Below are 27120 nucleotides of genomic sequence, written 5' to 3' on the forward strand. Positions count from 1 at the left end.
CACACACACAATTTGTTCTGTAAATAATTTCTTTACTAATGTGATCAAAAACATTCATACACATAAATTTTCTGAGTTTATAAAAACTTTTTGGAAAAATAGGTGGTCTTTTGTAAACAAAGGCATTGATTTGAATCTTTATTAGGCTGTTTTGTCAATAGTTTTCAAATAAACAAAAAATATAGAAACTTTTGATCAATTCATATAAATTTCAAACTTTTCTCCTACAAAAAAAAATACAGAAATGTATTGATGTAAGCCCCACCCATTGTTGTTAAGCCTCACCTACCTCCGGTCAAACCACACTTCCGGTTTTTGCCACGCCCACTCCGAATACAGATACAGATAATTCAGATGGTCGAACACTCGCTCATTCCTATTTATTAACAAGTCCAGGTGTCTGTCTTCTGTAAACATCATGAGCACCTCCAACAGAACATTACAAGAATTGTGCCTCAGAAGTGACACGCTCTTCAATGGAAACACCTACAAGTCGAAATTGTACTTTATCAAAATAAAGCTATCAGCTTTTATTTTTGCGAAAAACTGTAATGGAAATGCAGCTTCTGACGCCCATAAACTACGAACTTGTGTTCAGGTGGAGAGTGCAGCTATGCGTGCAGCACATGCATTAAAATCATATTTGAAAAACGAAAAAACAAAAAGCTAACTTGGAGACGTGCGCTGAACGTATTTCCTAGTTTGTAGCTATTGTAGTTTGTAGTTATTTCATGTTTTACAAGTGCTCAATGTGCCCACCATGTACCGTGGGCAGCACGGACAGTCAAGTCGATGAAAATTCCTTTCAAACACAACAAGATGTTGTGGCACAGGCAGTAGGCTATATGAATAAAAAAACATCAATGGCATCTGACTCCCTGAAAAGAGGTATAAACCTAAGTGTCAAAATGATGACATACCATGCACGCTGTCATATTGGACATTTTTGTGCAGTCCATGTCATCGCCGGTGACATGTTGCGCCCTGATCTATTGTGCTTTTAAAATGCTCTATGACATCATCAAGTATTGCTTCTAACCATCTCAGGTTTTATATTCTTCCTTCAAGAAAGGGGAAAAAAACTTAGTTTAGCTTATTTACAAGTACATGTGCCGACATATGCTAATAGTCTGAAAATATTAGAACGAAACTCGCAATATTTTGGATATTAGCGTCCAAAGCATTATTATAACGCTTATTACATAAATATTATCCAAAATATTGCAAATTCCGTTCTAATACTTTCAAACTATCATAAATATTATCCAAAATATTGCAAATTTCGTTCTAATACTTTCAAACTATGATTAGCATATGTCTGCACATGTACTAATAAATTTTGGAGAGAGTCAGTGATGTAATGTTTTGTGTCTACTAGGCAGGGGAGCCAACGTTATGACGTGAATAATATATATTTTTAAATACTTTGAGTTTTGTTCTTATATTTTCAGACTATAATTAGCACATGTCTGCACATACTCATTCACATGCCATCGCAATGGACCAGTTGCACACACAAACATGGGGGTTGGCTGTGTTTGCCAGTCACTTCTGTAATGAATGTCGCTTTTTTTTTTCTTTCGCGAAGAATATCAAACCTGAGATGGATAGGAGTGATATCGAAATTCTGACAAAATTTCAATCAATTAAATTCATTCAATTCAACTTTATCCCGGACTCTTGGTCCAATGTAAATAAACATAAAACAGGAGGACTGTCTAAAAAAAAACCTGGTGCGTGTCGTCTAAAAAGTACGTTCAAAACATTTTCGCTTACGGGGACTGCCATTTTTAGGTCTTTTCCCTAACGCAAACTTGAGATATGTGATGTGTCTGCCCATTCTTGCCTTCTTTATTTACTAAGAAAACCACATTTAGTAAATACAGTATTCGGGAAAGACAAGCTATATATTAAATTTCAACATATGTACAAAAGCTACATAATAAACCATGATCATCTACATGCACTTAATGAGTTTTGCGCTAATCAGGATCCCTTTTTCCGGATCTCTTTCACATGATTTTACTCGTAACGCTTCCTCTGATTACTGTTGCATATTTTCCATAACAGCCATGGTTACACAGCTTTGAATTAGTACATCTATCGCTCTCTGCAATCTGTGAGTCGACACGTTCATTGGCACGCTGTATTAGCAGTAACTTGTTACTGTAGGTTCAACGTCACCTCCGGTCTGCAGCTGATAACGACTTTCACAAGTCACCAGTCAAGGCTCAACACATTGTCTAAACATGTGTCTGATCCAAAACAAAGATCAAATGGTGCACCTCCTTTAAAGTATACAACATTTTAGGTTGAATTGATTTCTCTCTCATAAACAACAGTACATAGGAACAAAGACACCACTTTAGTGATGGTTGCCTGATCGATAAGCACCATGTCTGCTAAAAGAACACAATCCTTTCATTCTTGAAATTGCGTCTAGTTCAAAATATCCCCAATACTGACATGTTGTGGGTTAGCTTGCAGTTTACCAAGTTTATCTGCCCAAAATGTGTCTCTCACTGTCTTACACAAACACAGACTAATCAGAAAACCCTACATAAATAATCTCATCTCAGAAAGTTAGCCGGGATGGAATTCATGTCTGATGACCTACAGCCAGTGCACCCACGACACAACATTGCCCATCAGCAGTCTACAACAATCTTATTTTTAATGCTTTCAATAACATTGACAAAATATAAAGGGTGCTACGTAGTAAAACTCAGTACAGTTAAACCAAACCACAAATTACAGCTTTCAAAACATCCATTAAAATAAATGAACACCTGCCCCAAACAGCTTCAATAAAACAGAATATTACAGTCCTCATAAAATGAGGAATTATTGTAGGGCTGTCAGTCATCCAAATAATATTGCAGAAGTCTACATAAAATATTACCACATATCCTATAAATTTCCAGTGAAATGTGGCATCAGTGTTTGGATAGATTTGAGCTACAGCTATATTGGTAAATGGTACTTCATTTATATAACGTTTTCCACCTTACAAGGCCCTCAAAGACTACTTTGTCTACTCATTCACCTACTGATGATGCAGCATCAGGAGCAACTGGGAGTTCAGTATCTTGCTCAAGGATACTTCGATGTGGTCACAATGGCATGGGATTGAATCCACAACCTCTGGGATGGGAGACCACCACTCTACCACTGAGTCACGCCACCTCCCCTGGCAGAAAGCATTGGGTGGGTCAAGAAGACTTCTTTTGGCATTTAGGCTACGTTCACACTGCAGGCAAATTAAATCCAAATCGGATTGTTTTGCTCATATGCGACCTGTATCTGATTGTTTTCTTTTTTTTATGACAGTCTGAACGGCTCATTCCTGATCCAACCTCAATCCGACCTGGGTCACTTTCATATGTGGTCCTAGATCGGATAAGTATCAAACTTCTTGACTAACTGGAATCAGCATGTGTGGCTAGGGAAAACTGTCTTGGACACTCGGACCATCAGCACCCGGTCCCTCTCTGTGTACTGTTCTCCTGGCTCTTCTCCTGTACACCAACTGTTGCACCTACAGCCATCACTCCATAAAGCTGATCAAATTTAACACAACACCACCCTCATCAGGTTTATCTCAGAAGGAGCTGGAACAGCTGGTGTCCTGCTACAACATTAACAACCTGGAGCCTATTACACAGATGCCAACAGAGATAATTGTGGACTTAAGGAAAGTCACAGCCCCACGGTGTCTCCTCACACGGTACCTCAAGGTGTGAACCGACCATCAGCTCCCTCATTAAAAAGGCCTAGCAGAGGATGTTGTTCTTGTGCCAGCTGAGGAAACTCAAGCTGCCAACCAAGATATTTGTGCCTTTCAACACTGCCATCATTGATTTCATTCTCCTCCATCACCATATGGTATGCTGGTGCCACTGCCAGGGACAGACAGAAGCTATATCCATTCAGGACCTTTGGTTTTTCACTTATATCCCGCCTGTACGTGTCCAGGACCCGGGAGGATGCAGGTTGGATCACAGCTGACTCTACTCACCCTGGACACAGTCTATTCCACAGCCTCGCCTCAGGCATGAGGCTACATTCCATTCAAACCAGAACCTCCTACCACGTGAACAGCTTCTTCTTCTCGTCTATCAGATCCATAAACACTAAATAAGCCGGTATCACTCATTAAAACGTCACATCTACATATATCTGATGCTCATTACACAATGTTTCTTTTATTTTCCTCTTAAATTAATTTCAATGCATTCTCCTACAGCTTTATTATAGCTCAAATGCCTTCAACCTTTTCTTACCATCTATTATTTTTAGATTTGTTTTATTTTTTTATTATTCTTAACTATATTTCATGTTGCACCATCATTCTTGAGAATGTACAAGTACCTTTCACTGACAATGGTAAAAAAATTGGAATGCCATGAAATACTGTTATCTTTATTGTCATTGCACACTTGCAGATACAGAGCAACAAAATTTGGCTCAACCCATCCAAGAAACATGACCAACAGATGGAGACATGACAGAAAGGCCTGTTAGTACTTGCTAAAAAGCACTCCGAGATCTTAGATAAAAAGGGAAGACGCAAGGGATGGGGAGTAAGGCTGTGCAGCTCGATCCAAGTATCAATAGGATTTATACTAACGTGAGTATCAGTATCGGATTGATACCACAGCGCTAGTATCGATATTTTACATTGATTTATTTTGGTTTCTCATGTTTCCCTCCTCCCGTTTGTAGCACGCGCATTTGCCGGACTGCCAATGACAGCGGTGGGCGGCACTGACGGTAACAAATAATTATTTTAATAGTGATTGACATAATATGACAATAAGTCATATTATGTTTTGTTTGAGCTTTTCCAACTACTAGTTGAGCTAGGTATTAGTGTAGCACAAAATGTAAGTATCGTTTATGTAATGTGACTAGACTAGAGGAACTTCGGTGGCTGACGTTTCTTTGAGTACAGAAGAGTGACAGGGACTAAGAATATGAAGATTATTACTAGATTGTAAATTTAAATAACAGCCGTCGTATGTTTCCGTTGCGGATATTATATTATGGCATGTTTAAGAAACTAACAAGAAAGTCATATTTGCAACAACAAAAAAAGTTATTTAATAAGAGAAATTATTTAAAATGCCATAATATTCTATTAACCGAAAAGTACTTGGTATCGGTGATATTGGCACCAGTATTTACTTGGCATTGATCGATGCCAAAATCTCAAGTATTGCACAGCTCTAATGGGGAGGAAAAAAAGAAAAGACTCGAGCCAAGCGATGCATACTATAATTTTGGGGGTGGGACTCACACATGCAGCACATACAGACATTACAACAAATCTCAGGACTTGTACATGTAGGAGACGGGGAAGATTGAATGGGGCAGGGGAAAAAATTATGGTACCTGGCCGAACTAGCAGCTCAGTCCACAAGCGCTCCACAGTGTAGGTGACACCACCGCGAATGTGAATGAGGAATGTGGGATCCCACGAATGTGTTGAAAAACTGGATCATGGGTGCGTATTATTTTGGATGTGTATGTTTGTCAGTGTCCCCGCAGATGTGCCAGGCCTGTCGTCTCATTGCCGTGGAGACAGCTGGATCGTCACTGTTGGAAACATCGGGAGCAACAGTTCTTCATCCAGGAGAAAAGTCCAGATAATTAATGTTTTGGGAGCAGGCTGACAACAACTCTGACCTTGTTGGTCAGTCTGACCTTGAGTCTTTAGCCAGGCACTCTCAGTGGGGCGTCAATTAGTCAAATTAGCAATAGTTTTTCAAGACAAGACGCCTTTTGGAACTCAAACATTACATTCACCTTGCAATTGAGTTTGTTTGTCACACCCCACCCCAACGGTAAGGGATGCCGTCAAGTTGAAGAAGGAGTCCTATCGGGCCTTTTCGGCCTGTGGAACGCCAGGGACAGCTGACAGGTGCCAGCAGGCAAAACCTCAGGCATAGGAGAAGTTTGGTGAGGACATGGAAAACGTCTTCTGGACGGCTTTGGGAAATTCCGGTCAACCATACGGAGTCTTGGGAGGAGAAGCAGTACACCATTAACACAGATTGGGTGCTGCTATCATTGACTCGGGACACCGTGAAATGGTGGGGAGAATACTCCAAAGACCTCCACAATTTCATCAACACGCCTTCTTGTGAGGAAACTCAGTCTGGGGATTGTGAGGTGGGCTTTCCTATCTCTGAGGTTGAAGTAACCGAGATAGTTAAAAAGCTCCTCGTTGGCAAAGCCCAGTAGGTGGATGAGATCCGCCCTGAGTTCCATAGGTCTCTGGATGTTGTGTGACTGTTGTGGTTGACACGCCTCTACAACATTGTGTGGACATCGGGGACAATGCCTCTGGATTGGCAGGCCGAGGGGGTGGTCCCCATTTTTAAGACGGGGGACCGGAGGGTGTGTTCCAACTATAGAGGGATAACACTCCTCAGCTTCCCTGGTAAGGTCTATTCAAGGGTGCTGGAGAGGAGGGTTCATCAAGAATTCGAATCTCTGATTCAGTAGGAGCAGTGTGGTTTTCGTACCGGTTGTGGAACAAAGAACAGCTCTACAACCTCGGCAGGGTCCTGAAGGCTGCATGGGAGTTCCCTCAACCAGTCTACATGTGTTTTGTGGACTTGGAGAAAGCGTTCGACTGTGTATCTCAGGGAGTCCTGTGGATGGTGCTTCGGGAGTACGGGGTGCTGAGCTCCCTGATACGGGCTGTTTGATCCCTTTATAGCCGGTATCAGAGTTTGGTCCGCATTGCCAGGTTCATTTCTAGTGAGCGTTGGACTACGCCAAGATTCCCCTTCACCGATTCTGTTCATAACCTTTGTGGGTAGAATTTCTAGGCACAGCCAAAGCGTTGAAGGGGTCCGGTTTGGTGGCCTCAGCATTACATCTTTGCTTTTTGCAGATGATGTGGTGCTGTTGGCTTCTTCAGGTCACAATCTCCAACTCTCACTGGAGCAGTTTGCCAAGTGTGACACGTTTGGGATGAAAATCAGCACCTCCAAATCCGAGACCATGGTCCTCAGTCGGAAATGGGTGGAGCGCTTTCTCCGGGTCGGGAATGAGACCCTGTCCCAAGTGAAGGAGTTCAAGCATCTTGGAGTCTTGTTTACGAGTGAGTGCAAAATGGAGCGAGAGATCGACAGGCGGATCGGTGCAGCGTCTGCTGTGATGCAGACTCTGTATCAGTCCATTGTGGTGAAGAAGGATCTGAGCTGAAAGGTGAAGCTCTCAATTTACTGGTCGACCCACCTATGGTCACGAGCTGTGGGTCATGACCAAAATAAGAAGATCCCGGATACAAGCGGCCTAAATGAGTTTCCTCCGGGCTCTCCCTTAGAGATAGGGTGAGAAGCTTGGTCATCCGGGAGGGACTCAGAATCGAGCATGTGGTTCAGATGCCTCCTGGACACCTCCCATATTCCGGGCATGTCCTACTGGCAGGAAACCCCGGGGACGACCCAGGACACGCTGGTCAGAAGTCTCTCGGTTGGCCTGGGAACGCTATGGGATCCCGCTGGAGAAGCTAGATGAAGTGGCTGGGGAGAAGGAAGGCTTATTTTCCCTGCTGAAACTCCTGTCCCGTGACCCGACTCCGGATATCCATCCATCCATTTTCTTAACCGCTTGTCCTCACAAGGGTCGCTGGGGGTGCTGGAGCCTATCCCAGATGGCTTGGGGTAGTAGGCGGGTTACACCCTGAACTGGTTGCCAGCCAATCGCAGACCAACAACCATTCACACTCACAATCACACCTATGGACAATTTGGAGTGTTCAATTAACCTGCCACGCAGGTCTTTGGAATGTGAGAGGAAACCGGAGTACCCGGAGAAAACCCACGCAAGCACGGGGAGAACATACAAATTCCACCCAGGAAGGCCGAAGCCTGGACTCGATCTCACATCCTCAGCACTGGGAGGCGGACGTGCTAACCAGTCAGCCACCGTGCCGACTCCGAATAAGTGGTAGTTAATAGATGGATGCATGGATTCCAGGCATGAACTGAGTTTACTCCACGTCATTGCCTTAAATAAAATGACTGATTAAAATATATCCTGTCAAATGCACTGTATTTGCAATGGTGTTTCTAATGCTTTGGTTCCAGTTTTAATTAAATGGGGCAAGATATGTAGTTCTTTACCACGGTAAATTGCTATCACAATAATAAACATACATAACAAGGAAATATATATTTGATGTCATTGTGTGTTTGAAAGACAAATATCAATTCATCACAACTGTTTCAGTGCAGTGACATCCCACATAAAAAAACATTTGTTTTGTTCCTGTACAAATTAAGTTACTGAACAATGGTTGTGTGGATCTATTGTAAAGACTTCAAGGTGAACACGATAATTCATTCAGACAAACTTACTTTACAGGGAGAGACAAACACTCTCACAGTTCTGTGTTTGTAAGAATTTTGGACGCACACAGTAGAAATGCTAGGTATCTCTCTCTCTTTCTCTCTCTCTCTCTCTCTCTCTCTCTTGAACACACGCATTCAACATTAAGTGTTATAAATACCGTGGCGGGTATTGCATTGTAAGGTAAATTAAATATATGGCTTAGGTTTAGATGAGCTTTATGCTGTGAATGTGGTCACTTTTCTATATGCTACAATGTCCTTTCACTCATTTGTGCATTTTCAGGTTTTGTCTCTCAAATGCCAGCTGAACCAACTGTGGCTTTTATTTTATCGAGTATTATGCACCTGTGGTCTGAAAACACATCTCTCGAGTGAAGAATGAATTCTTGCATATATCCATGGAAGCGCCAAATGTTAGGCCAAGTTTGAAAGCAGTCAGCTCACCTAATTCTTGGCATCAACATCTGACGTGTATACAGTACTGGTCTTTGACAGAATGTGACATTAAAGGAACACAACATTTATTAACTAACCAGTTATTCTGTGAAATGGGTCATTTTAACTCTTCCCTGAAAAAATCATCAATTTATGTTCAACGATTTTGATTTTATAGTACTTTTCAGAAATATATTTGCATTAAGTAGGCAGGGTACACCCTGAACTGGTTGCCAGCCAGCTGGGATAGGCTCCAGCACCCATACACCCTTGTTTGGAATAAGCGGTTCAGAAAAGGCCATATTTGGACAGTCACAAGATCATCGTGACGTATCGCGTGTGGTAAACACGCAAAGAATAACATTGCTGTCAACGACTACAAAGAGATTGGGGGGAATTACGCCCTATAGCAAAGAAACACTTCTTCAAAAGCAGGGGGACTCACCAAAGATTTGTGTCCAGCCAAAAGTGAAGATTAAACTGTGGCCGATAAGGACACATTCGGCAGCCACATATGCAAGTAGAAGTTTGGAACCATCTGTAAATTGCGTGTTACTGGGTGATGTATGTGAGACTCACGTTATAATTGACATTAGTCCCTCTGGAAATGTAAGTTGTGGACGGTCCCTAACCTAGACAGTAAACATCCGGCCGAGTTTTACTCGTTAGGCTAGCTACATGTTGTGCTCAGCGTGCTTAGCCCACATTACGTGGGAGAGTGCAGAATCGGTAATAAAGGGCAACCTTGGCAAACTCACTGGAAATGAAGCCTCCTGAATCCGAAATTCGACCCACCTCTCCAGCACTAAGGGGGACCACAACGCGCCAATCCAGACACACTGTCCCCGATGTCCACGCGATGTTGAAGATGCGTGTTAAACACGACAGCCCCACAAAATCCAGAGCCTTTAGGAACTCTGGGCGAATCTCATTCACCTGCGGGGCCTTGCCACCAAGGAGCTTTCTAACCACCTCAGTGACTTCAACCCCAGACATAGGAAAACCTATCTCAGAGTCCCCAGACTCTGCATCCTCATAGGAAGGTGTGGCGGTGGACTTGAGGGGATCTTTGAAGCATTCTCCCAACCGGCTCACAACATCCCGAGTTGAGGTCAGCAGCAACCCATCTCCATTATAGACAGTGTTAGTGGTGCACTGCTTTCTCTTCCTGAGACGCCGGGTGGTGGACCAGAATTTCTTCAAAGCGATCCGGAAGTAATTTTCCATGGCCTCACCAAACTCTTCCTACGCCCGAGTTTTTGCCTCAGCAACCGCCTAAACTGCTTTACGCTTGGCTAGCCGGTACCCGTCAGCTGCTTCCGGATTCCCACAGGCCAAAAATTCCCAATAGGACTCCTTCTTCAGCTTGACTGCATCCCTTACTGCTGGTGTCCACCTGTCTGCTTCATCAACTCCTATTCAATTTATTTGAGGTGACAACGTAGCAATTTGGATAGCGATAGTATGCTACCAGTTCCTAGAGGGATTGCCTCCCCAAAGAAGTAGAAGGCAGAGGGGAGAGATGAACGAGACAAAGGGTGCAGGGTGAAGGGGAAGTAATGGGATTGGGCCTATCTCTATCCTGCCATGTAGATCTGCAAAAATAAATAAAAAATAAATATATATAGTGCTGCTCAAAAGTTTGTGAACCCTGCAGGCATGGTCAGATTTTTTGTACAAAATATTAAAATAACCTTAATAAACGTTTAGTCATACCCCAATCTATAATGCTGGCATTAAAAATAATGGACTTGGACAAAAATAATGATAATATTGTCATTCATTATTGAGCAAAAGTTGTTGATTTAAGAAAAACTCAGATTTCAAGGGTGCAAAAGTATGTGAACCTCTCACTCAATCAGACATTGCAATGAGAACATGAATCTTGTTCTTCAGACATTCCTCTGTTGTATTGCTGGAATGCTTTAGATTATTGTCATGTTGCATGATCCATCTTCTACCAGGCTGTAACTTCACAAAGAACGACTTCAGGTTATGATCCAGGATTTCACAATATTCCTCTGAATCCATGATTCCTTGGACTATGTGGAGTTGTCCAGGTCCTGGAGATGAAAAGTTAGCCAAGAACTTAACCTCTCTCACCACCCTGCTTCACTGTAGGGAGAAGGTTATTTTGCTGGTATGCAGTGTTGACTTTTCACAAAACATGACTATTTTAGTTGTGACCAAACAGTTCAATTTTGGACTCATCTGTCCACAGAAGGGACTTCCAAAAAAGCTTCAGATTTGTCCAGGTACTCTCTGGCAAAGTTGAGATGGGCAGCTTTGATCTTTTTTGTGAGCAGGGGCTTTTACCTAGCAAGCCTTCAATGAAAGCCTTGTCGATTGACTTTTCTTTTGATTGTTGAAGCATGCATATGTGTCCCAGATGCAGCAAAAGAGTTCTGCAAATCCCTCGATGTGATGCACAGGTTGGCTTTCACCTGAATTATCATTTTTCTTGTGGTTCTTGCTAATAATTTAGAAGGTCGTCCACTTCTAGGCACGATTGTAGTAATTTTCAGTGTTCTCTAGTTGCAGATGATCTGCTTCACAGTGGAATGATGAAACTCTTTCTTTTTTTTTTGATGACTCTATAGCTTTTCCCAGACAGATGTGCTGTCCCTAACCACTACCTGAGGTCCCCGGAGATTTCTTTTCCTCTCAGCATTACTGATCTGTATGGGTTCACATGGGTAAAGTGATGTGGTTTTGTCTGTTTCTGTCAGTGATGCACAATTTCTTTGCTAAGCCTCTCTCATTTCATTGGCCCATTTCAGTGGTTAGTTTAGCTACTAATTTGTCCTACCTGATCCTACGTGACTCCTCGTTTTAAACAATGCAGTTCAGGGTTCACCTACTTTTGCACCTACATGAATTGACCCAAAAATATTTTTAATTTAGTTTTGACTACACAATTGTTTTTTTTGTTTTTTTTTAAACAACAATGCATTGAAATGCTAAACCTACACCTTTTATTTCATATAAAATGTCATGGTTCAGAATGAACAACAAAATCAGGTTGAAACAATTGGAAAATCCAAGGTTCACAAACTTTTGAGCAGCATTGTATATATATATATATATACATATATATATATATATATATATATATATATATATATATATATATATATATATATATATATATATATATATAAATCTTATTTTCACGACCATAAGGCGCAGTTACGGGTGCTATTTCTGTGTTTAACACACAAAAGGCGCACCGCACTATTGGGCGCAGGCACGGTTGCATGCTATAATGCTAAAACTTACGCTAGCGCATGTTTTAGCCATGTCATGACGCGCGCCATAACCATGGACGCCATCGTAACCATGGACGCCGCCATATTGGTGTAGCGTAGCTGGGTGTCTGGAGGCGCTCCCAGCTAAGGATTGAAATAGTGGTTAAAGTGCATGTTCTGTGTTTTCTTTAGTTAGTGGTCTCGTTGTTTTATTAGTTATTAGTGATGCTATCTAGTTCGCTGTTATGTGGTATTTTATTAGTTTTGCTGTGACACCGTGATTGTGAATGATGAGCTGAAGTGAAAGTGAACGTAAGCGAGATCTTCTGCTTACAGAAATAAAAGTGTGAATTGTTCCTCATTGCCTCGTGAGCGCCACATTGGGTTAGCGTTCATGAGGTGGGACAAAAAAAGAGTTGCGTGAAAGCGCAGGCGGACCGAACCGAAACTACTAAACCGATCAGCTTTATCGGTTTTCAAAAACTGATCCAGCCCTAATTATATTAATTCATAATCATTTTCAGTTTAATACATTTTGTAGAAAAGTTATTGGTATGTACGGTTGTTGTTTACGTCGCAACACATTCAGTGCGTAGTGACGTAGAATGGCGGCTAGCTCTCTGCCAAGCAATGCGAAACGGGTATAAAGAAAGCAAGATAAGCCTGGTAGCGTTCCTAAAGAAACAACATGCGATCGGGAGAGCTCTCAAGAGCAAGGCATTGGGGAGGGTGACTCCCCCTAACTCCAAGGTCAATAGAAACAAAGATGTGTCTTACCTTGTTCTGAAGTTTACTGGGTGTGGGTGCCCATCATACAAAGATAAAAAGTCATATTCTTCTTCCACAGCAAAAGATTGAAAAACTACATGAATCCTGTTGCCCTCTCCTGCGATGATCACCCAGGTACAGTTTGCTCCATTGGGATAACCATATGGAAATCCAGGGCTTTCTATTGTTCCATTCATCCCCTTTAAAGTGCCTCCACATGTATGGATAAAACCTAAAAAGGAAGAAAACCTTCATTAAATAGGTAGTCAATTTGAATGACTCATGCAAAACACTTAGCATATTAAACAAAATGAGAGGACTGGACAGAAGATGCGCACATTCAATTGGTGTCTAAATCTAAACTACAATAACTAATATGGGCAAATGAGGCCTGTACAGATGTTACACTTCTTTGGCATGAAAGCCCGGATCATCGCCAGGGATACAACATCCAACATTATTATCCACCAAGTTGTTGCTATCAATATTTTATGTTAATACTACCATATGATTCCTGTAAAGTGCAGGTGCATTGTAAAGATAATTATTTTTCAGAAAATGTGCATTATTTTCCTTTGGCAGGCAGTGACAAATTGCAGAGCCAAGTTATGTTCTATTTGTGATTACAATTGTCCTTCAAAGGGGTGCATGTTCTAACCATCCATCCATCCATTTTGTATAGCGATTGTTCTCATTTGGGTCATGGCTGAGCAGGAGCTTTCCCAGTTGACTTTGGACCCTAAAATGGTGGCCAACCAATCTCAGAATCCAATACTGTATACAAAAACAACAAATCACATTCATATCTATGGATACTTTAAAATCAAACATGGTTTTGGAATGTGGGAGGAAGCTGGAGTACGAGTACATGGAGAAAACCCAATCAAGCACAGGAAGATACTGTATACATACTGTATACATTTGAACCCAGAATGCCTGTGAAGCTGCAATAACTACTGCAGTTATAATAGAAGCAAGAATTGCATACAGTAAGTGAGGACTACATTGATGTTCTTGTATGGACGGTTATATTGATCAATAGACCATTTTGCCTCATTACATCTTTGTTCTTTCTTCAGGTCATAAAGTCAGAATGACAGCACCTTATACAAGGTCCTTCAATGCTGCTGCACATCTTTAACACTCTGTTTTATGGATGGTGACAAATTTAAGAAACAAGCTGAATAAATGACACTTTAGAAATGTAAGTGAATATATAGTGCCATTAACATAATGTGAATTTAAGACTAAGGCCTTCACAGTCACAAAACCACAATACTGAGATATGTTAGATGCCACTCTACCAGGTTTCACGTTTAATACATTAAGCACTAACAGAGAATAGTGGCTATTAATTAGTGATAGGCGTATCGATTCAATGTTATTGATATTTAGATACTCTCATGAGGATCGACTGGGGATCGACCATGCTAAAAAAATAAATATCAATACTAAGGGATAGAGACTTACTAAATACAGCCCGAGCACGCGTTGCTATACTCTGATCTGTTTTTAAACTTGTTGGAATGTGCTGTTCAGTTATTCAGAGTGTGACACTTGGCTCTGCCTTTCCTTGATATCCTTCATAAAAAAATAAATATAATTTGTCATTACAAATATGTTATGAACAAAACACATTAAATGTGTTAACATAATGTGAATTTAAGACTAAGGCCTTCACAGTCACAAAACCACAATACTGAGATATGTTAGATGCCACTCTACCAGGTTTCACGTTTAATACATTAAGCACTAACAGAGAATAGTGGCTATTAATTAGTGATAGGCGTATCGATTCAATGTTATTGATATTTAGATACTCTCATGAGGATCGACTGGGGATCGACCATGCTAAAAAAATAAATATCAATACTAAGGGATAGAGACTTACTAAATACAGCCCGAGCACGCGTTGCTATACTCTGATCTGTTTTTAAACTTGTTGGAATGTGCTGTTCAGTTATTCAGAGTGTGACACTTGGCTCTGCCTTTCCTTGATATCCTTCATAAAAAAATAAATATAATTTGTCATTACAAATATGTTATGAACAAAACACATTAAATGTGTTAACATAATGTGAATTTAAGACTAAGGCCTTCACAGTCACAAAACCACAATACTGAGATATGTTAGATGCCACTCTATCAGGTTTCACGTTTAATACATTAAGCACCAACAGAGAATAGTGGCTATTAATTAGTGATAGGCGTATCGTCTGAGTCTAAATGTTTATCATTCTATTGGTATTGTAACAAGTAGACTGTGCCAAGGACCATTGATTCTGTTTTCACAGATTGTGGTTTTGTTGACCGTTCATTTGTTTGAACTTGGCAGTTGCATGCATCTGTGGGCTACACCCTACAGGCTTGGTGAAAAGCAATGTACTTCACATATTTGTTTTCTTATTATAGTGTTATTATTAGTTGACACAGCATGGTGAAAATGCATACATGCATATGAAAATTTGGTGTTGTTAAAAACTGGCACAAGTATTGTCATTTCATTCACCCTTTTGTGACACTGGTATCTGCATATTTTACCAATACAGAAATTACTAGTTTTTAAATGTGACTGAAACTAATATTTGCATTTTTTACCCAATTTTGTCAACCCTGTCCTTGCTAATAGCAATTCCAACACATTTTAGCAAAAAGAAGTGTAATTGCCATTCATTATTATGAGCTCTTAAATTGTCTTGTACCTTGCCTTATTATCTCCTTGTTTAGGCTTTATGTTTTATATCTAGGACAAATGAGAGTTTCTAATATATATAAATATAAAAAGTTTAAATGTTTGAAGGCTATGCTTGTTTAATTTCTGACTTTTCAGAGAATATGACAGCCCAGAAAACATGTACAGTTGGTACTTAGTCTAGTTGGGCTTTGGCTGGGCATGGTCCTTGAATGGGCTTCGTTGTTGGGCCCCACTTGGGCAGTAAGTGGGAAGTAGATTGGCGAAACTAAGAACGGTTACTAAGTGGGCTCTGGCTGGGCTTCACTCCAAAATACTCAAATTTTGCACAATAACATCATGGCCTATATTTCTTTACAATTAAGTAAAATTGTATTTTTGAAAAAAAATGCACACAAAACAAAATCTATATTTCAACTTAATATGTATTATTTGGACTATTCCATGGGCCATTTCTTACAAGTTGGATAGCACATTAATCAAACCAAGAAGAAAGCTCTGCACTGCACAGCAAAAATTAATCTAATTACGTACAGAATTTCTACAAACATTTTGCACATTTGTAATGCATTATGAAATTCTGTGGTGGACTGGGGAATCTAGGTTATCATTGGTTTATGCATTTAACTCAGGAATGTTCATCATTCAAAAACGTTTTCATTGTCTTTCCGATTTGAGTTGTTAGAAAAAGCAAACAATCTGCTGCTGCTTATGGAATAGTCCATCCATTTCACTACTGATTATCCTGTTCATGATCATGGGGTAATGCAGTCTAACCTTGTAGCAGAAGCAAATTTCGTCATCGGTCCGGACACCCCGGCTCAGGATTGTAATCCAGAGATAATCTTCAATTCCAAGATCTCTTTCTTTAACGATTCTATTTTTACTTCCAATTTAAATGAATGTATTCATGCACTAAAGCGGGGGTGTTCAATGTGTCGATCGTGATCAACCAGTCAACCGCGAAGGTAGTATTGGTAGATCGCATGACAACGAGCGACCTTTAAAATAAATAAAAAGTGCCACCTTAAAAAAAAAAAGGCGACATCCCATCATCGATCCCATCGCTTGATTGTGCATCTGAATTCTTCGGACATTTAGGTCGCGCGCAGGAAGCAACGCAGCAAGCATTGCAGCAAGCATTGCTGTGGCACATGCTCATTTCCTTATTTTACATAAGCGAGGCAAGAGGCACCCGCTGCTCTTCGCCAAAGTTATAAAAATAGCCTACAGTATATACAATAAATATAATAATGTTTTACAACGCTAACCTATATTTACAATTTAAAAGGTAGGCCTACTTGTGGATGGATTTTTAATGATTGTGGTATAAAAAAAATCACGAGTGCACACTGCTCGCCTGGTCATATGTTTTCATTCACTTGAATGACAGTTTGAGCTGCAGTTAAATGAATGAGGCTGAGCTCTCTATTCAGAAATAACTTTGCGAGCCGGTCGTGAAATCAAGACTGCAAGATTTCATCAATGGTGGAAATGCAATGGAGGCCGTGTCGTTCCGTGTGGTGCAATGTGGTGTGGTAGCGTGCCGTGCGGTGCTAATTTTAATTTAACTTACGATCGAGCAATCACTTTGGATCTTCAATAAACTGTTTGAGAAATATTACTTTAAAAAAAAAAGAAGTGTTTTTAATTACCCTGCACTTGGGGCAAGTTGTGCCATTAGTCAGAATTCAGTGGGGTAAATTGTGCCATTGATAACTGAAGTAAAAAAAAATGATAATTTTAATCTCAGAAACGATAATGCTATATAAAAGGAAGACAAATTCAATATAAAACTTTGATTTGCTGGTTTCAGAGGACTTTTCTTCTTTCATTATTTTTATTTTCCTGTTCAGCCTTTTATCTTCTCTTTCTTTGTGAGCCTTCTCCAACTCCATCTTCTCATGTGTGTCAGTCATAATTCTTGTTTTCACTTTCTTTCTTTCTTTTTTCTTTTACAATTCTGAAAAGTAACTTCTGAAGACACATAACCCAAGTGAGCAGAACAACCAGATTTGTATTTGTTGAGTGCTCGGGAGGGTAAGCCTGAGCCTATTTTTTTCTTATCCCTATATTATTTTATGGCCAATCTGCAGATTTTTTAAAATCTCCTTTCCAACCTGACGTATGGTCTTCCCCTCTTTCACTGCTATTTCCAACTCCTCAAGAGGAGTTGAAAAACTGTCTGTCCTTTTATATCTAGTGGCATGATGAATTTTGGTCAAAAATTAAGAATGACATACTTTTAGTGATAAAATGTAAGAATACAGTTTACAACAACAATAACATACAATAAAGTAATATAAAGTAAATAATCATAATTTAGGGGAAGTTGCGCAATTGGCACAACTTAACCCAGGTCCTTTCGTACAATTTACCCCAAGCCCACCATTTTGAAAAAAAAAAAAAAAGGCATTCATCAGCTGTTTTGAGCCAGCATCATGCTAACCATATAGATTCATGATGTAGCTTACTAAAGCACTAAAACGTGTGAACAATTTTCAAACTTCTCTATAATTGTTCAAACACAGCCATTAAAAAAACCTTAACCATAGAAATTTTATTTTGGAGGGCAAAAAAATGTTTTGGGAACTTATATGTGCTTACTTGTCAAGCCATATGTCTCACGTTTTTACCGGATAAGCAAAAATATGTGGTCACATGACCAACTTCTTCTATGGTTTTCAAAAATAATAGAGGGTGGAACTACTTGCCCCTTAGCACAAATTACCCCACTGTCCCCTACTACTGCTATAGACATTTGAAAGATGAAAGGACCAAAACTTTAAGCCCATTTTTTCTTTGGAAGGTAATCGCCAGGGTGGGGGGTTGTGGATGGCTGACATGTAAGCACTGCATACATTTCATACACAGTATAAATTTTTGGGCCACATGGCCCCTGGAACGGTACAAGGCTGTGGACCGGTGGTTGGACTTGTTTGGAGTTGATGTAATGGAAGATAAATATGTAATGTTTCTTTTGTTAAGTAATAATGGGATTATTTTTTGTATACGTGAAATGCCTCTGTCTCTCTGTAATGCCTCGCATCATTATATATATTTGTAATAACTATTTTGCAACATGATAGCGGTGGTATCCAGAGGTTCATTAGGTTACTCAGGTCTCCACTGAAATCTGAGGTCCGAAACACACCCGCCTGATATACACAATGGTCCACAATAAGTATACTGATTCATAAAATATTGACATATGACACAGTATTATTTTATAAAACAAATGTATTTTTTTCTGTACTTTTAGCTTGCACTCTGTTTGGAGACAGCGACAGCTGAAATGAGCAAATAACAAATATATGAATCCTGAGACATGCTCTATAGTCCCATAAGTGCAAGCTTAAGTGCACTAGATTTCTAAGGTTCTGGTGAGGTTATCGCACATTTATATCCATCCATCCATTCATCCATCATTTTTTGCCCCCGCTTTTCCAGGTTTGGGTCATGGAGGCATCAGCTTTAGCAGAGAAGCCCAGACTTCCTTTTCCCCAGCTGCTTCGTCCAGCTTTCCCACGGGAATCCCAAGGTGTTACCAGGCCACTCAGAGGCATAGTCTCTCCAGTGTGACCTCATTCGTCCCCGGGGGCTCCTAGTACATGCCCGAAACACCTCACAAGGAAGGTGTCCAGCAGGCATCCTACTCAGATGCATAAAACCACCTCATCTGGATGCTCTTGAAGCGGAGGTGCAGCAGCTCAACTCTGAGCCCCACCTGGATGACCAAGCTTCTCACCCTATCTCTAATGGAGAGCCCAGACACCTTGCGGAGAAAACTCATTTCGTCCGCTTGTATCCGGGATCTTGTTTTTTTGGTCATGACCAATGTTCCCAATAATTTTCCATGTGCCTGAGCATTCACACCAGGCGTCACCAGCGTGGTGCCCGTGGACACCTGGTAGCCTGTGAAGGCTACATGAGTAACCCGCGGGCCTGCTCTAAAAATTACTCTCCATTGATAGAACATTGTGATTTACTAGAAAGTTTGTAGAAGCGATTATTTAAAAATGTAAACACTTACAGAGATTTATGGAAATAAAGTGTTGCATATGAAATATATACTATATAAATGAATATCAATTATTAATAACATATAAAGATATTTTGGACAAATTTGTAATTTCAGAAGTGTGTAAAACCGGTAGCCCTTTGGATTAATCAGTAGAATTAAGCTCTCAGTTTCAAAAAGGCTGGTGACCCCCTGATTCAAACAAACTCATTGACCATAGTCAGCCACCTCAGACATGCACACTGCGGCCAAACCAGTATCAAGTCCAAAACCTGAGATCATAACAATTTACATTATGTAACAAAAAAGTCAAACCACCTATACTTCATATCAAAATGCAGCACATCATTGAATACAGATTTGTGAGACAAATAAAATTACATCTAGTTTGTAAGAACTGGTTAAGGATGAAGTATTCTTTGCCTCCTTTTATGTCATGAATAGAACCAAACTGACGTCCCAAAAAATCAATGTAACTAAATTGGAACTTGTAATAATCCTTTAATATTTGCTATTTTATAATATCAAAACTATGATCAAATGGGGTAATGAGTGACACTTTTTCTCACAATATATGAGTATAAATGTGGTTAAAAAAGTATATTAAATGTTGAATAATATTACATAAGTGATATTTAATTAAAATAAATTATATTATCAGATCATTGTAACAGCTATACGTGAGTGATGATGAGATTGTTTCAGTCTGAACCATCCTCAGAACTGTGTCATGGCATTTGCATTTTCTCTTACCCGCTTAACACTTTCTCATTCATTGCCTCTATAGGCGATTGTTCCCTGGGTGTCTATATCTCTCTCAACAATACCTCTGTTCTTTTTCTGAACCCCCTCTGCCTTTACCATTCTTGTTTTTTCTTTTTCCTCCTATAAGCTATCTATTATGAATTACAATCGATTTAATGTCGTGCTTCACACAAACTTATAATGTGTTAAGCACTGCCAAGCTCCATGAAAGCTTCAGCTATAAAAAAAAAAAAAAGAACATTTTAAACATGCATGTTACTACATGAAAGGACAACAGAACATGTGTTTCTTTGTGCATGGAAATGCTCATACATTAAATGCATATATCACTTAAACCGACACTACGTCTTCTTTAAACTCTGCTGTCACGGCTCAGTTGCTTTCCAACCCTTATTCCTTTGTTTGCTTCACCCACTCACAGGGGCTTTTGGCAATGAGCACGTTCGTGCGCATCAAACATATATAGTTTGATGAGAAAACAAATTAACTGCATGCTGTGAATGCACAGTGGGGAAAATGTGATTCAGTTGTATGAATCAGTATCATGTAGATGCAGGTCAGGCTCTCACAGGAAGTCTCAGCAGGCAGCCTGGCTGAGTAAATGAGAGGACAAAAATGACCCCAGCTGTTGCACAGTTGTCAGTTTCACAATGATGATTGCCAGAGATTAATGAATGGGTTTGTTTGTTTTTTGGTGGGATAAACACAAACACCTTATTACCATGCCCTGTAATTGTTATACTGTATTTGTTAAGTCAAAGACAGCAAATGGTATCACTACAAATATTTCTGAATTGTATGTCAGTGTTCTTATACAGGATATCTGGGCTTAATAAAAGTGCTGTTTATAGTTTTCAATCTAACTAACATAAAAAATCAACAAGGCCATGTTGTTTTTTTGTCTTGAAACATGTGAGGCATAATGCGGTTAACATGACAGCAATCAGCAGAGAGTGAAATTAATTCCAACACCTTACTGACAAAACGTCTGGCTGATGTATCAATTACAATCATTTGTTCTGTTGAAGTTTCAACAACAACAACAACAACATAATAATAATAATAATAATAATAATAATAATAATAATGCATTAGATCAAAGACGCTTCACAGTGGTTGCATTATTCGTGCGCTCACACATTCACACTGTGGTGGCGGTAAACTATTTAAGTAGCCAAAGCTGCTCTGGGGTAGGCTGACGGAAGTGTGGCTGCCAGTGTGCGCCTACGGCCCTTTCGACCATCACCAAACATTCTCACCTTTGAGACACCCGTGTGAGTGGCACTGCAGGCAATGTGTGTTAAGTGTCTTGCCCAAGGACACAACGTAACATGACTTGGGGAGAGCACGGATTGAACAGTCGACCTTCCGGTTACTGGACGACCATCGCTACACCCTGAGCCACGGCTGCCACATCTAACACTTGTCATGGATTAAAGCAAACAAAAAAAACAAAAAAACACCAGGGCGCACAGAGACGAACAAACATCCACACTCACAATCACACTTAAAGACAATTTACACACTTCAATTAACCTACCATGCATGTTTTTCAGAATGTGGGAGGAAATCGGAGAACCCGGAGAAAACCCACGCATACAGGCACGGGGGAGAACATGCAAACTCCACCCAGAAAGGCCGAAGCCCGGGCTCGCTCTCACGTTCACTGCACTGGGAGGCGGATGTGCGAACCAGTCATCCACTGTGCCAGCCGGTATTCGGATATCCTACTGAAAATTCTATTGAATAATCGGGTATTCCATTTTTTTATTTATTTTTTGCTTGCTAATGAACAAAATTGCAATTTTATTACAAATTCTAAACACAGAAGACAAAAATAAAATGTTCACTCCAACTCCAAATGACCAACTGTTTAAAATTTTTAGTCAACTATTTTTTAACTTACTTTTTTTTAACTTAAATTTATTTTCCACAAGAAATGTTCCCTTACAGATTTTGGTCTATGAGACAAGGTCTATAGTAGCGATTCTGCCGACTGAATCAGCACATTTAAGTAATCCTGGTTTGATAAAAAGTGATCAGCACGGCAGGCTGTCAGCATTAACGTGCGTACAGTCATTTACACCTTTCAAAAGTAATCAAACGGCCCTCACACTTGCTTAGTAGCGCTAGCTGATTAGCATTAGCGGCACTAGCTCCATTAGCTGGACCTTACGCTAAATGCTGGCAACAGGTGCCATAAAATGCACTGTAAGCGGATTAAGTAGATTTTTCTAGTCTCCTTATTTATCGATTGAACTTCATTTCAAGACAACTTTGTGTAGCTGTGCAGAAGTCTGTGGCGTGTCAAGTCAGCATTAGGGTGTGACACGCTGCTGGGATCAACTTTAAAATAAGAACGTACCAAGGCATTGATGTCCATATATTATTGATATGGTGAGGTTTATTTTGAAGTTGGCCTCCTCATCGCGTGTTATCGTCATGAACGAGTATTGGTGCGGCTGGCTTCAAAAAGAAAATAGATCTCGTGCTGTGCAGGGACGAGAAATCTCATGTTGTTCTAATCCCGCGAGATCTCATCCCATCCCTAATATTAACAACAACAATAATGTTTTTTTAGGTATTTAACAATAACGGCAATATTGCGATACACGTGTTAAAATGGTGAGGTTGTATTCCATTTGTACAGTTCTAGCAACCTCTGGTGTTTACTTTATTATTATTATTTTTTTTTAAAGAGCTCAGTATTGTTCATTCGGTAATGTCATCATCATTGCTCTTTTTTTTTTTTGTATGTGGGTGAGTATGTGTGTGTATGCGTGCGAGTGTGTGTGTATTCATTAATTCACCAAAAACCTATTTAAAAAAATCCCATACCGTTCACCTAAACCGAACACCGCCGTCAGGAGACCCGAGGAAGGACCAAAGAAAACAAAGGAAAGTGAAATCCAGCACCGACCAGACACCACCCACCGGGCCACCAACCAGAGTTCTTCACCAACCCCAGAAACATCTAAATTCCAACAAATCAGGGAGACCTCAAGAGACCAAAGGAGAGACCGAGGAAAGGAAGGAAGGACAAACGAAGCAGAGTGAGATCCACAGACACCAGCCTCCACCGATTCAATGACCTGAGGAGTTTCGATAGATGCTGGTGTGGTGGATCTGGCATGCATGAAAATCTCCACCAAAGAGGGGAGCCGTCGACCCCTGCCAGGACAGAGCAAACGCAACACCTCAGGGCCCCCCAGGCCGCGGCAGCGCCAAAGGACGACCCCCGGGCCCCACAGGGCACCCCACCGGTCCACAGCCCCCGCTCCCCCCAAGACCCCCGCCCCCCATCCACCCCCGCCATCCATCCCAACCCAGCCCCAGCCGCCCCCAGACACCCCCCACCCAGGATGTCCACCGGAGCGGGGCGGGCACAACACCAAACCCACCAACCCACCCGCGGCCCCCGGAGCGCCGAGACCCGGGCCACGGATGCAGCCCCCGGCCCAGGGGAGGGGAAGGAAGGCGTACAGAGGAGGGGGAAGGGAGGGGGGAAGGAGACGACAAGAAGGGCAAGGGGCAGCGGCAGGGCCGCAGAGAGAGGGGGAGAGGAGGAGGAAGGGTGACGAGGGAGAAAGGACAGGGAGGCGGAGGACGGGCGGGGAGAGGTGAGGACGGAGAAGCACCCCGGCGGCCCACAGTCCCCGAACCGCGTCGCCGGGCCCAGAGCCACGGACCGCGCCGGAGCGGCGACGCCCCGGACACCAGGGAGAGCCCCGCAACGCAGCACCCCCCAAGAGACCCAGGGAACGGCCAAGACGCAGCCGCCACCCAGCAGCCAACAGAGGGGCAGACCCGCCCACGCCCAGCCAGGGGGGGACAGCACCTATAGAATTAACCCACTGGCATGCAGTGAATTCGAATATTAACCCTTAGGGCCCATTGGAGGTGAATCTGCTCGATCTGTTAGCAGCAGCTGGGTTCCTGACTATGAAAACTTGTTTTTTGTGTTTACTTTCTTACTGCAGTTAGGCATGTTTTGGCCATTAGTGATTATCATTATAATACTAAATCAGTCATATCAACAAATACATTTTTGATAAATCAGTCATATCAACAAATACATTTTTGATAAATCAGTCATATCAACAAATACATTTTTGATAAATCAGTCATATCAACAAATACATTTTATCATCTCCATTCTCCACCGAAAAACAAAATTTTTCGCCTGCTTCAGCCGAACAGCATTGTGAACTACACAGACCATGATAATTTACGCTACTGAACCATTAGGAGCACATGACAATACAATAACTTGCCAAGCGTATTTCTTCTAACTGCTTTTATTCTGTACAAAAACACAATGGTGTGCTCCTCCCCCCCACCACCCAAATGTAAGCATTATTTAACAATTTTGTGAGTTTTTATACAGTATCGAGAGCCAACCTCCCCACAATATTGTGATAAGTATCGTATCATTATGATAATTGTCCTATTGTGACATTAGGATATCCCTACTGTTTATTGACACTCCGAGTGGTAATAATTTAATCTTACTGTATCTTCATTATTGTAGGTGCAGTTTTGCAGTGTTCTAGTACTGCACTCTGATATTTTGGCCAAGAGAACCCAGAAAACGTATTGTTAAATTAATATACCAATCAAACCTAAACATTAGTACCTTACTGGAGGAATTATCAACAGTTCAGATTGTGCTGGTGGGCTTCATGTCTGTCTATGTCTATGTCAGTCTGTGACTTGCACTTGAAGAGCTACTCACTAATGCATAAAGCAAAACAGGACCATTGATTAGTTTCTCTGTGACTAAATTACAAACGTAAGTCCGATAATGACTCTCAGCATTTCAAGTTGAATGAATGGATAGTCAGACAATCACAACACATCATGTCTGTCAAGAAGGGGGAGCTTGAGGACCCAAATGCGGGAAGACAGGGCAAGGAGGCAGAGGTTCGATCAAAAAAAAAAAAAAAGATTTTAATTTCTTCAAAACAAAAGGCGAGATCTAAATTGCACGGAAAAACATAACATGGAGAAAACAACAAGGCAAAACGGGCAGCATGACATGCGGGGAAAATCCAGGCAAAAACGGACAGCATCACAGGGGGAAATACAACAATGACCCGACACAGACAGAGGGGAGACAGCAGACTAAATACACAGACTAACGACACAACAAGACACACCTGGGGCAAGACACAAGTGGCTGAGGGCACTGATTGGATCACACGAGGAAGGGCAGGATCACACTTAAACAAGACCAAGGGAGACACACAAGGAAAACAGAACCCAAAACATGACAGAACCCCTCCCTCAAGGGACGGCTCCCAGACGTCCCTAACACAAAAAGGTCCAAAAACAGGGCGGGCGGAGGGGGGCCCGGAGGCGGGAACCTGGCACACCCATCAAGGCCAGTCCGGAGGGCGCCCCGGACGCCACACTGGAGCAAAGGGCGACCACAACGTGCGCCGCCAGACAGGGAGAAGACGGCAGTGGGACGTGCACCTCCTTGGTCCGGGGTCTTGAGGCTGCCGTGGCACGGTGTCTTGGGGCTGCCGTGGCACGGTGTCTTGGGGCTGCCGTGGCACGGTGTCTTGGGGCTGCCGTGGCACGGTGTCTTGGGGCTGCCGTGGCACGGTGTCTTGGGGCTGCCGTGGCACGGTGTCTTGGGGCTGCCGTGGCACGGTGTCTTGGGGCTGCCGTGGCACGGGGTCTTGGGGCTGCCGTGGCACGGGGTCTTGGGGCTGCCGTGGCACGGGGTCTTGGGGCTGCCGTGGAGGCGGCAGACCTGGCACGGGGTCTTGGGGCTGCCGTGGAGGCGGCAGACCTGGCACGGGGTCTTGGGGCTGCCGTGGAGGCGGCAGACCTGGCACGGGGTCTTGGGGCTGCCGTGGAGGCGGCAGACCTGGCACGGGGTCTTGGGGCTGCCGTGGAGGCGGCAGACCTGGCACGGGGTCTTGGGGCTGCCGTGGAGGCGGCAGACCTGGCACGGGGTCTTGGGGCTGCCGTGGAGGCGGCAGACCTGGCACGGGGTCTTGGGGCTGCCGTGGAGGCGGCAGACCTGGCACGGGATCTTGGGGCTGCCGTGGAGGCGGCAGACCTGGCACGGGGTCTTGGGGCTGCCGTGGAGGCGGCAGACCTGGCACGGGGTCTTGGGGCTGCCGTGGAGGCGGCAGACCTGGCACGGGGTCTTGGGGCTGCCGTGGAGGCGGCAGACCTGGCACGGGGTCTTGGGGCTGCCGTGGAGGCGGCAGACCTGGCACGGGGTCTTGGGGCTGCCGTGGAGGCGGCAGACGTGGCTCGGGGACTTGGAACTGCGGCGGCAGACGTGGCTCGGGGACTTGGAACTGCGGCGGCAGACGTGGCTCGGGGACTTGGAACTGCGGCGGCAGACGTGGCTCGGGGACTTGGAACTGCGGCGGCAGACGTGGCTCGGGGACTTGGAACTGCGGCGGCAGACGTGGTTCGGGGAGTTGAAGGTGCGACAGACGTGGTTCGGGGAGTTGGGGCTGGTGACTCCGAGCGCCACCAGCTGAAGCCCAACGACGCCCGACTCCCTCAATCAAGGACGACAGCAGGTCCAATTGGGCGGCCATGGCGTGCTGGAGCTCCTCATGGCGTGACAGGCGCGCCTCCTGATTCCACATCTTGGCTTTCAGCGCTCCCGCTGGGTCCTTCTCTGGTCGGGTCATTCTGTCAAGAAGGGGGAGCTTGAGGACCCAAATGCGGGAAGACAGGGCAAGGAGGCAGAGGTTCGATCAAAAAAAAAAAAAGATTTTAATTTCTTCAAAACAAAAGGCGAGATCTAAATTGCACGGAAAAACATAACATGGAGAAAACAACAAGGCA

At 42.5% G+C, this 27120-nt stretch overlaps 1 protein-coding gene and 1 pseudogene across 6 annotated transcripts in view; one reads left to right on the plus strand and one right to left on the minus strand.

Annotated features, from left to right (window-relative positions):
• The window catches only part of LOC147171791 (CUB and sushi domain-containing protein 3-like), a 499351-nt gene that overhangs the window by 438537 nt on the left and 33694 nt on the right, over positions 1 to 27120 (minus strand). For all 6 annotated transcript variants that reach the window (XR_015095358.1, XM_086078287.1, XM_086078288.1 and 3 more), the window contains exon 2: positions 12830 to 13052. Coding sequence is in view for 5 of the 6 variants with exons in the window: in XM_086078287.1 (XP_085934413.1) it covers positions 12830 to 13052 (223 nt within the window). In the remaining variant the exon portion in view is untranslated. The remainder of the gene's footprint in view (positions 1 to 12829; positions 13053 to 27120) is intronic.
• On the plus strand, positions 7015 to 10241 carry LOC147171793 (uncharacterized; annotated as a pseudogene).

Source organism: Leptonotus elevatus, chromosome 6 (assembly GCF_054856555.1).
Source record: "Leptonotus elevatus isolate MCC_2025b chromosome 6, RoL_Lele_1.0, whole genome shotgun sequence".
NCBI classification, from domain to species: domain Eukaryota; kingdom Metazoa; phylum Chordata; class Actinopteri; order Syngnathiformes; family Syngnathidae; genus Leptonotus; species Leptonotus elevatus.